The sequence below is a fragment of the Apis dorsata genome, unplaced genomic scaffold (genome assembly GCF_000469605.1).
Source record: "Apis dorsata unplaced genomic scaffold, Apis dorsata 1.3 scaffold_434, whole genome shotgun sequence".
Classification (NCBI taxonomy): Eukaryota; Metazoa; Arthropoda; class Insecta; order Hymenoptera; family Apidae; genus Apis; species Apis dorsata.
Genome location: NW_006263685.1, coordinates 74680 through 86614, shown reverse-complemented (window position 1 = coordinate 86614; position 11935 = coordinate 74680). Strand labels below are relative to the sequence as shown.

General features: G+C 29.1%; 1 protein-coding gene across 1 annotated transcript in view; it reads left to right on the top strand.

Moving 5' to 3' along the window:
• The window catches only part of LOC102674178 (venom dipeptidyl peptidase 4-like), a 248884-nt gene that overhangs the window by 176679 nt on the left and 60270 nt on the right, over positions 1 to 11935 (top strand). The window contains exons 10-11 of the mRNA XM_006619725.2: positions 4541 to 4780; positions 7109 to 7344. Of these exons, the coding sequence (XP_006619788.2) occupies positions 4541 to 4780; positions 7109 to 7344 (476 nt within the window). The remainder of the gene's footprint in view (positions 1 to 4540; positions 4781 to 7108; positions 7345 to 11935) is intronic.

Here is an 11935-nt window from a genome sequence, read left to right as displayed (position 1 = left end):
AGACACACACAGAGAGAGAGAGAGAGAGAGAGGGGGGGGGAGAGGATTCGAGGCCTCGTTGAGGGAAGATTTAAATTTCCATTTCCTTCCATCCAACCCTCGAGCGACGTCTCTGTTTCCCGCGGTGGGACGTTTCCTTTCCTTGTCGGCCGTGAAATTATTTTCCTTCATCGATTCGCTTTTAACCAGGCAAGGAAGGACGGTGAATTTTCGAGACGTTCGTTCGTCAAGTTTCCTTTGTTTCGACGAATGTTGAAACCGCTATTGAAAAGGAAAGGTATTCCTCCTCGTTCCGTGGTGTATTCGCGCCCCTTGAATCACCACATTGTGCAAAAAGCGGTGGAATATTGGGGTTTATTATATAGTAAACGTGCAATTTTTCTTTTCCAAGTACGTGGAATTGTGAATAAAATAAAAATGATGAATAGAATTTTGTTTTCTTTTCAACGTTATCGTTCTTCTTCATCGATTTTTGTATATCGTTCTATTTAAGAAAATTATAATTAGATAAATTAATCTGAAAATTAAACTAATTTAAATTATTAATAAGTTAATGAACTTGAATAAGTTATATATTTTGAAAATATAGAATGAAATTTTCTATCAACTTTATATCTACATATTAATTAAATAATAATTCTTTTAATAAATATAAATATATTAAATATATTATTACTGATATTAATATTTCTGTACATGTATATATATTAATTTATCAAATCGAATTCGTGGTAAAATTCAAATAAATTAAACAAATATGAGAAATATATACACGTCGAGCGCGTAAATAAATATCCGAATGTTCTTATTGTTAAATGTTTTTAATATAATATATAATAGAAAATGACGTAAGTTTTTATTATTAAATATTGTAAAGAAAATTTCTATCCAAATGAACGATCGCTTGTATAAATTACTTACAAATTTACAACGTAAAAAGATGGAAAAATCGTCATCCGATAAATACGTTCATTTCTTTGACGTTAAAATACCATTCTTCGAACGCTAATTCCAATATCCGACGGCAATTATGACATTTTATCGTCCCATTTATCACGGGGACGTCAAAGCGTGCAAAAAATATTCTCTCCAAACTTTTGCAATTTCACAATTTAATGCGGCCATTTTATTCGGCCGGAGCATTGTCCGATTCCCCTATAATAAATTTTAAACGCATCGACTCGTTTCGAGCCAAGAATCCTCTCCAATTGACTTTTTTCCCCTCTCTGCTTATGCCCCTTTCTATTTCTCAACACCAAATGCAAAGCGTGCCCTCCTCTTTTTTCTTCCTTCCATGGCGAAGAGAAAAAACACCTCGAATATATATTTATATCTCTTTTCCTCTTTTATTTCGACTCCATGCATTTTTCAACCCCCCCGGGTTGCACAGTCCTGTTGATTTGCGGTAAACCAAAATATGGTCTGCGAAAATATCGCCCCACTTAATCGCTTATATACACAATACTCTCCTCTCTTCATCGATTTCTTTTTTTTTTCGCCCCCTGTTTTTCTCTTCTTCTTTTCTTGTGCTCGTTTTTCAACATCCTCGTAGAGAGACAACAAGTGATCGGGCATCGTTAATGCGATTCTCCAAGCTTGGATCTTTCACAGTGAATAATTTCAAGAATAATTTCACCCCTTTGTCCTCCATGTGCTGCTCGTTCACCGATTCTCAATTTTCCATTCATCCCTGATGGAATGGAAAATTATTTGCCTCGATATTATCGTTCTTTTATTTTCGAATCATTCACGAAGGAATATTAAATATATTATTTTTTTTTTTGTTTTATAAATTATAGACACTCGTTTGCGCGATATTTTGGAATTTTGTATATACTTTTTCTTTTTTCTTTTTTTTTATGTATTTCGTCGAAATTTTTAATAAACCCGTGACTTGATTTCACCCGTGTCGAGATTCGTTTCAATTTTCACTTTGGGATATATATTTCCTGAATTTTTAATTGTTCTCGAATTAAATTTACGCGACACAATGTTGCTAACTATAGTAAAAATTCTATGAAAATCCGATTTTAATAACGAGTCATGGAATATTTTAGAATATATTTCCTTTTCAAAAAAGGAAGAAGATCGAAATATACTGACGAAATAAACACGTGTCGATCGATCGATTAAAATTTATTTTTCGATAAATTTATTTCGAGCGATGCTTTTCAACTCACTTATTCAAGTTCAATTTTAATTTTCCAATCAAATTAAATTTTATCGCGGGAGAGGGGGAAAGAATCGAAAGGAGAGTAATATCCAGGGTGGAATTTGAAGAAATATTTTCAATCTTTATCCTCGATATTGTGCATACAGATGCATCGTTCGAATTCTTCAAAGTTTTTCAATTCCTTACAGGTGAGGAATTATACAGGAATGGCATATCGATGGATCGATCGATTTTCCCCGCCGATCTCTCCAATCAAGCGAGAATTCTCATTCAATTACGGAAGGGAATATAATTTAATTTTTATACTTATCGATATTCTCGCTCTTATTTTTCCAATAATCGAAGAACAAGTAAAATTCCTTTCTATTTTCATCCTCGTGATGATTTATCGATAATAATAAAATCATATAGCAACGTTTTTTCAACGTTTGAAAATTATTAGATGTAGACGTGCTGGTTTCGTAACTGTTTGTTAATTAATATGAGACATTAGATTATATTATATTATCATTCGTTTTTCAGATTTCAATATTCGATATTATTCGAATAACTAGCATAGTTTCAATAGGGATGGAAATTTTTATTGATTGTGATAACGCGATTACGTTTTTTCGTAGATTCGATATGGATGGAATTTTCAATCATCGATAAAGCTACATATAATGAGCGTTTTAAATTTAATAAAAGTATGCGTGTAAATTCTTCTTTCTAAATTCAAAGAAAAATTCCATTGCGATGAATGTAGGGAAAATATTCACTTTTTGTATATTTTTATACTTTGTAAAAAATTATATATAAAAAGTCCATCGAATATTTAATAATAAATATTAAAATGCGGGAATATCTTTTTGAATCATTGAAATTAATGATAACAAGAACAATTCGGTGGAATCTATCTGGATTCAAGTTTAAATTATTAAAAATTTTATATATTCATTAATTATTAATTATAAACGTATTATATCGATCAACATACTTTTTATACTGTTTCATTTATTAAAATATTATTTAATATGATTTTTTTCGTACACATGATCCATCCCTCTTCTTCAAAATTGCTTTCTTCAAAAGAGGGATAAAAACGATATAATTCCAAACATCTCGTTAAGCATTACTAATATTACTAAATCATATGAATAATTATTAAATTTAAAATTTCATAAATTTATAATTCATTCAATTCATCTAAAATTAAATAAATTTATTAATAATATAATTATAATCAAATTTCTAATAATTAAATTCAAATTATTATTTTTTTTTAAAAATAATATCAGTAAATAAAAAAATATTATTATTATAGTTATCATTATTTATTAATAAATTAAATTTAATATATTTAATTTTTGATGACCTAATTTCATAATTAATTCTAACTAATAATGATAAACCTAATACCAATTCACAAACAGAAAATACTAAAAAAATTAAAAATAACCATGAATTAATTTCTCTATCAATTAAATAAAATAAAATTGTAATTACTACAAATTCTATAAAAATTAAAAAATTTAAAAAATGAATATTATAATATATAATTAATATAAAAAATACAAATATAAAAAATACTAATTTTATAAATTTAATATAGCTAAATAGTTTAATAAAAAAAAAAACGTTAATTTTGTAAATTAAAAATATAATTCTCTTTATTTTAGCTAAATCTATTAAATTTCAAAAAAATTTAACTACGTTAAATATCGATAATACCTAAAATTATCATTTTAAATAAACTATTTTTTGAATAATTATTCTCTAAAAATTTAAATCAAAAATTTAATAAATTAATTATAATAACAACAATAATTTTACCGAACTTAATTTCTTCGACAATTATTACATTTATTTCAAGAATTTATTTAAATAATATTTTTAATAATTCAATATTATTACTAATCTATTTAATTATTTACTCAATTTATTTATCAATTATGATATATATTTCATGTTCAATAAATTCATTATTCATCTTTATAATCATAATTGTTTTTCTAAGTGGAATATTAGTAATATTCTCATATTTTATTTCATTAGTAAATTATCCATTCAAATTAAAACTTAAAATATTTACTCAATTATTATTTTTAACACTAGTAACTATAAAATTATCTTCAAAATTTATTTACACTTTAAATTTAAAATTATTTACAAATATAATTAAAAATTCTGATATATATATCTTTTATATTCAAATATAAATTCAAACTTATTTTCTACTGTAATTATTATATTAATTTCATCATTAATTTTAATAACAAAAATTTCTTATATTGAAAATATAAGAAAGCCTGAAACGTGTTTTGTTATTAACAGAAGAAAAGATTGATCGAAACCTCGACTGACCCTCTTTCGTTTTCTCTGTTTCAGAGTGGCACGACCAATCCTACGGTGAAGCTGTTCTACGTCGACTTAGAGAAAGTGATCCAAGGTAACACCAACTTAACTGAAATCGAACATCCGAACAAGTTATCCACCGAGGAACGGATTTTATCCGCTGTTGCTTTTCCTACCGATAATCTCGTGTACGCGACCTGGATGAACAGGGTGCAAAACAGGGCGTACTTCCATTTCTGTTACGTCCATGGCCAGCTACCCAATTGCACCACCGTACGTATATATATTTATATGTATCTATTTATATTTTTATATTTTTGTTATAAATCGGTCGGATCATCTTGACACATTTTTTTAAATAATTTAAAACAACATCGAATTTATATAATTTATTTAAAATTTTTTTTTACTCGTCATCGAGTAAATCGTCGATAATTTCTGTTTTGTCCATGGTCAGCTATCCAATTGCATCACCGTACATATATATGTATTAAATATTCTCTATCTATTTTTGTTATAAATCGTCGAATCATCTTGACATTTATTAAATACGTATATATATTTATATGTATTAAATATTCTATATTGTTATAAATTTATATTGCTATATTCTATATTTATTATAAATCGTCATCTTGATATTTGTCAAGTAATTTAAAGCAACGTCAAATAATTCGATCTTTATTCGAAATTCCTTTTCACTCGTCATCGAATGATAATATTCAAGAGAAGCAAAATAAAATAGGGCGTACTTCCATTTCTGTTACGTTCATCCAATTCTACATAAATATATTTATATATATTAAATATTCTATATTTATTATAAATCGTCGAATCATGTTGACATTTGTCAAGTAATTTAAAACAACATCGAATTTATATAATTCGACTTTTATTCGAAATTTCTTTTTACTCGTCAAGTAAATCGTCGATAATATTCAAGACAAAACAAAGAGGGCGTACTTCCATTTCTGTTAGGTTCATAGCCAGCTACCCAATTGTACTACCATACGTATATATATATGTTATATTAAATATTCTCTATCTATTCTCTATTTATTTTCTATCTATTTTTGTTATAAATCGTCGAATCATCTTGACATTTTTGAATACATATATATATATTTATATTAAATATTTATATTGTTATAAATTTATATTAGTGTCTATATTGTTATAATTGCTATATTCTATATTTATTATAAATCGTCGAATCATCTTGACATTTGTCAAGTAATTTAAAACAATGTCAAATAATTCGATCTTTACACGAAATTCCTTTTTATTTTTTTTTCTCGTCATCGAGTAAATCGTCGAATGATAATATTCAAGACAAAACAAAACAGGATATACTTCCATTTTTGTTACGTTCAGCTACCCAATTATACGTAAATATATTTATATATATATTAAATATTCTATATTTTTGTTATAAATCGTCGAATCTTGACATTTGTCAAGTAATTTAAATCAACATCGAATTTATATAATTCGACTTTTACTCGAAATCTCTTTTTACTCGTCATCGAGTAAATCGTCGAATGATAATATTCAAGAGGAGCTGTTGTTTATTCCGCAGTAATATATAATTTAATAATTAAACAACTAATTTCTATTCTTGATGAAACCAAGGCACGAAGTTCGTAAGATCGTCTAAGTATACCAATTTTTTTTTTGCTTGTTCATCAGGTATATTCCAAGAAAAATGAGAATTCCTCTGGTTCCTTCTTCATTTAAAATTTCACGACGGTTTTTATAACCGGTAAAAGACAAACTTTTCCGGGTTTAATTAGGTTCGCGGTGAAATGTTGTTGAAAGTATCGCGATTTTCATCGTGCAGTCGTATGGAATAGTTTTGAGAGTGAGAAATTTCGGTCGCGAGTGGAATTATTTGTTTGGACGTTTTATTAGGGAATTTGATTAAAACTAATTAAAATTTCTATCATCTACGAAATATTAATAATTAAGTTCAGAGGCATATAAGTGATAATATTTTTTGAGAAGGTTATAACGATTTTAATCTTAATAAAAAAAAAAATCAGTCTTTTTTCTCAATTCCTCTGAAGAAACGAAGAAAATCTTCTGATTAAATTTTAATTATTATTAAGTAAAGATTATTCACTAAAAATAATAATATTCTCAAAAATTATTTCTATTATTAAAATATTTATATTATTTTTCCTCTATGCACGAACACAAAAATAATAAATATCTCAATTTAATAGATTCAATCTTCAAAATAATCTAATTTTCCAATAATCTAAAACACCATAATCTTTCAATTTTCTTTCCTGTTCATCTTCTTACGAGAAAAAAAATTAAATTCCACAAAAGTACTCCCATCGAATCATTCAATTCGATAATTCTTCTTGCATTACATCTTCTCTTCACCATATGTTATTTTACAATTATCCAAAATTTCCATCTTCTTGAAAGAGGAGGGAAAATTTTTTCTATGCATGGAAAGAAGATTGTCGAACTCGACGATGCGCAATATTTCACCATCGTTTTCCGGCGAAAGAAAAAGGACAAGTGTGTGTGTGTGTATATATATATATATATGTATGTATGTATACACGAATGAAATATTCATCTTGGCAGGCGCTGACGCACATAGAGAGTCACGGATGGGTGGAACAGTTCGAGCCGCCGATGTTCAGCGATGACGGGGACACGTTTCTTACGATCCTGCCCAAAAGGCAACACGACGGAAGTTACTGGAGGCATGCAGTCGCAATTACCAACGTTTCTTCGAGCACGCCGAGGAAAACCGCCCTCACTTCCGGCCGCTTTGTCGTCACGGAGATAGTTTCTTGGGACCAGAAGAAGTCGTATCTGTAAGTACGCGAAATAGTCTTTCACTGGTATTAACTTTTTCTTTCTCTTTTTTTGTAGAAGTCAATTGCAACGGTAGATATAGACTTCTCGAAAAAATTAATAGGATTTGAAAGGAAATAAGAGGGAATTATGACATTTTATATTGGAAATATGAAAGGTTTCTAATTTTAATTTTAATTAAACAGTTTTATTTACGTTAATCTCGATAAAAATAATTAATATAAAATAATTTTGGAAAGTAGATGCGATTTATAAATATTTTTTTATAGAAAAGATCAATTCGACTTGTTCGAAACTGTCCATCGTGTAACGGAATTCGAAAAACACGAATAAAGACTCAAGGAAAGAAACAAAGTGGAGAAAGAATTCATTTCGCTTGAATAACTTCCCCTATTATAATTTATCTTGGTGAAACGATCTCGAACAATTTCGAATCGGTTACCATTAGTTATGGACCGTCGAATTTGCATTTAAGCTGGAATTTCCAACATTCGAACTTGCCCTCCAAGTATCCTGAATTGTGTGACAATCGTACACAATGGACTGGAGATTTGGATAAAGATCTTGGCCCTTTCACATATCGGAACGATCCCTCCGAGTCCCTCGTAACCTATAAACAGTATCCTCCAACTGTACGCTTTATCGATAAAACAGAACCTTACTGAATTCAACGACTTTCCACGATCCAAGAAAATCTTCTCCATCCGGTTCACGACGATCGAACTGTTCCATTCCGATTATTTTCTCAACTTTTTGATCGTCGTCCTCGTATCTGATTGTCACGTGTAAATCACATAAGTATACAACATTTTCGAAGAAAATTCGTTGATAATCAATGGAATATTATAATAATATTTAATAAGTTAAGAATGCGGAACATAAACATCAAAATGGAACAATATAAATAAAATTAGACTAAAATATAATAATACTTAACAATATTTTTGAATCAGTATAAATATAATTAAGAATTTTAAGACTATTTTCCAGTAAAAATAATCAAATTCTTCCTTTTCTTTTTTTAAATTTCATTGCTGTATTTTCCAAAGTTGAAGAAGAAATCTAGAATCCCTCTCAGAATCCACGACCTTTCGAAATTCGATCCTTCTATTTCTCCTCCCCTGGAAAATATTGGTGCAAAATATTGGTGGTGGTTCAATTTTATTTTTAAGGCACGGTCGGATGTTAAATCTTGGCGACGATCGTTCGAACGTGGACGTTAAGTACGCCGACTTAGCCACGTGCTTCCATTATTTCTCGATAAGATACAGCTCGTAAGAAACGATATTACGTCGAGGAGGGGGACGTTATTGGGGATTCCTTTGGAATCACGATGCAATCGTTTGAAACAAGGGGGGAGGGGGACAGGATAGTGGCCATCTAAAGATCGTTATCATTTATCACTTAAACGCACCACGTTGGCCATTCATACTGCCCTCCACCTAATTCAATCTCGTGGAACAACTTTCAACTTGGCATTGATCATCCAACGAGAATGTTGGACATTCATGGTGCCTAGAATTAATTTCTTCGGAAGAATTCTCTCATATTATCATCGTCTAATTTAATTTCACATCTCGTCGTTACCTGGAAGGGGGAGGTTCGAATTTATTGAAATTATTAATCAACGTAGAATTTCGATTGTTATTCGATATCGTCGATTTATGTCCAGAATAAATACGATGTAATGATATTTACATTCTGGAATCCGTGTATCTAAATATAATAAATTTATTTTATAATATATTTCAAGTATGCACTCCTTCATGCGAAAGAAAATATTGTAGGCATAAAGAGGAAATTTCTTTAAACTCCATATAATTGTTCGAATTTCTAAAATTAAAATAGAAAAAGAAAAATTAATTTTGCATTTTAAGATGATAAGAATTTCGATTCTTCGAAATTCTTTTAATTTTTAATAATAGGATTTATAAAACAAGAGATTTGACAAGAATTTACTTACAAAACACAGTAGAAAAAAATTATCCAGATGCACTATAAGCAATTTTTAAACAGTCGAATGAATGATTATTCAAGATCTAAACGTGCCCCTAATACCCAGAAAATTGTGTCTGCGAATGGGCCAATATTTTTGTTCATCGCTCGCATGGGAGAGAATTGATTTTCAGCAGGCGTAAGAGGGTCCCCTCCCTCTTAGCGTTTTAGCACGCTCAATATCGCCTTTGGTGCCCCAATGGAAGGAAAAATGGGAGACGGTGAAAAAATTAGTTACACCAGAGAAGAATTTTACGACGAGGTTCGATGCAAATAACGATTATTTCAAGGCGCAAAGAGTTTCATATGCAACGTCGATTATTACGTTAATTGACACGCTTCGCAAAAACCTACGCGTTCCTTTATATATTGAAATGTGTCGTATCTCGAATTGAAAATAAAATTGCTTGTCACTGGTAACTCTTACGAGACCTGATTTCATCGAATTTATTTCCTTTTTATAAATATCAGAATTTTGTGTTTATAATTTACATGACATAAATTATAACAAAAATTATAAAAAATATATATATAAAATTACGAAAAATATAAAAAACATTAAATAATTATACATATAATTATAACAATATATAATAATTATAACAATATATAATAATTATAATAATTATAACATATAAAAAATTATAAAAATGTATATATTCTGACTGGGAGCAACAATTGTATGAAATTTATTTTTTCGAACATCTATTTATTAATTCAATTCTATGGAGTTCAAACAGGAATTCATAACAAAAATTATAAAATATATATATATATATAATTATAAAAAATATAAAAAACATTAAATTATAACATATAAAAAATTATAAAAATGTATATATTCTGACTGGGAGCAACAATTTTATGAAATTTATTTTTTCGAACATCTATTTATTAATTCAATTCTATGGAGTTCAAAGAAATTCATTTTCGCATAAAAATTCTGAAAACATTTCTATTATTTATTTATATTCATTTGATAATTGAAATAAAAATCGTAACAAAGATCGTCACATTTATAAAAATTCAACTCCTTCCCCGTGAAAGTAATTATTTTCTTATTCGATACCTAGAAAAAAATGTGTTTCATTATATAATTAACGTTGTACCCCATGCGTCACCTTTTCGTGCCACGCGAAAATTGCAATAATGATATCATTCGTTAGGGAAGTTGAATTTTACGAAAATCCTCCGAAAAAAACCTGCAAGCAAATATTAGCTCGTCTCTCTTCGCAAAGTTTACATATTTAAATAATTCAATGGTCATCCGTTCCAATTTTTATCTAATTCGATCGACCACGTTCCATTCCATTGGCAGGATTGATATACGTGATGCCTTATGTACTCCACTTAGGTTAATCATCACCGAACCCTCGCCTTCGTTCATTCGTACCTGTCTCGCATATTGAGAGCCGAAGCTCGATGCGACTGGCCTAAATAACGATCCACGTTTCTGCCTTTTTTCTCTTTCCGCGATGATGAAAGCGACGGATGATATTCGCTCGCTCCAACTTACTTTTCCGATTATTCGATTCAACCGAGAGAGAATCGAGAGCGATCGGCCATTTCGGAGAGCTTGGAATTTGTTTGTTTTTGTTTTCCAAGGAATCTCGTTTAGTGGATCGTAGTGATTTCGTCTCGTTTCGGAATTCTCCTTGGAAAATCTTTTCATCTTTCGTTTAAATAAATTTTCGATCGAGATGCAAATCTTTGGTATGAACTTTTAAAGTTTGGGTGAAATTATTCTGATAATACTGCGGAGAAATATTTTGCTAAATTTAGCTTTATATTGTTTCAATATTCCTGAATTTATAAATTATTTATAAATTGTAAAGAAAATTTATTCATTATACTTATCGAGTATCGTCGATTATTTATCATATTCTGTACTTTCGTTTTATCCAGCTTCCTTCTTTATTTCACCAATTATTTTCCGAAGATTAATTTATAAAATTGAATACGATTCAATACCTCCTTCCCTGAAATAAATATTTGAAACTTGATTTGCTCGAAAAAATTTTGTGTATTTAATTCTTCGATCAACTGCACGTCACGTGTAAGGTTAAAATATAAACTACTATACTTTGCTATTTCTAAATTTATAAATTGTAAAAAAAATTTATTCATTACTCTTATCGAATATCGTCGATTATTATTTATCATATTCTATACTTTCGTTTTATTCCAATTGAATACGATTCAATACCTCCTTTCCTGAAATAAATATTTGAAAAAATTTGAAACTTGATTTCGAAAAAATTTTATATATTTAATTCTTCGATCAACTGCACGTCACATCGAGCAACGAAAGAGCATAAAATAATTAAATACTAGTTAAATTTAATCAATTATAAGAACTCATAACTCGTTTTGTATCGTTTGATAAAAAAAAACTGCTTCGTTAAGATTCAAAAAATACGAAGAGAGAAAGGAAAATTTTATGCTCCGCGAATATTTCCCGAAATTTTCACCGATTATAAACACATACACAATCTACACTTGAAATCTCTCCTCTACCTGACACAGATGTTAATCGGATCGAGCATATTCCCCATCAGAAACACACTAGTCACGCGTTCGAAACGCACTCCTCCA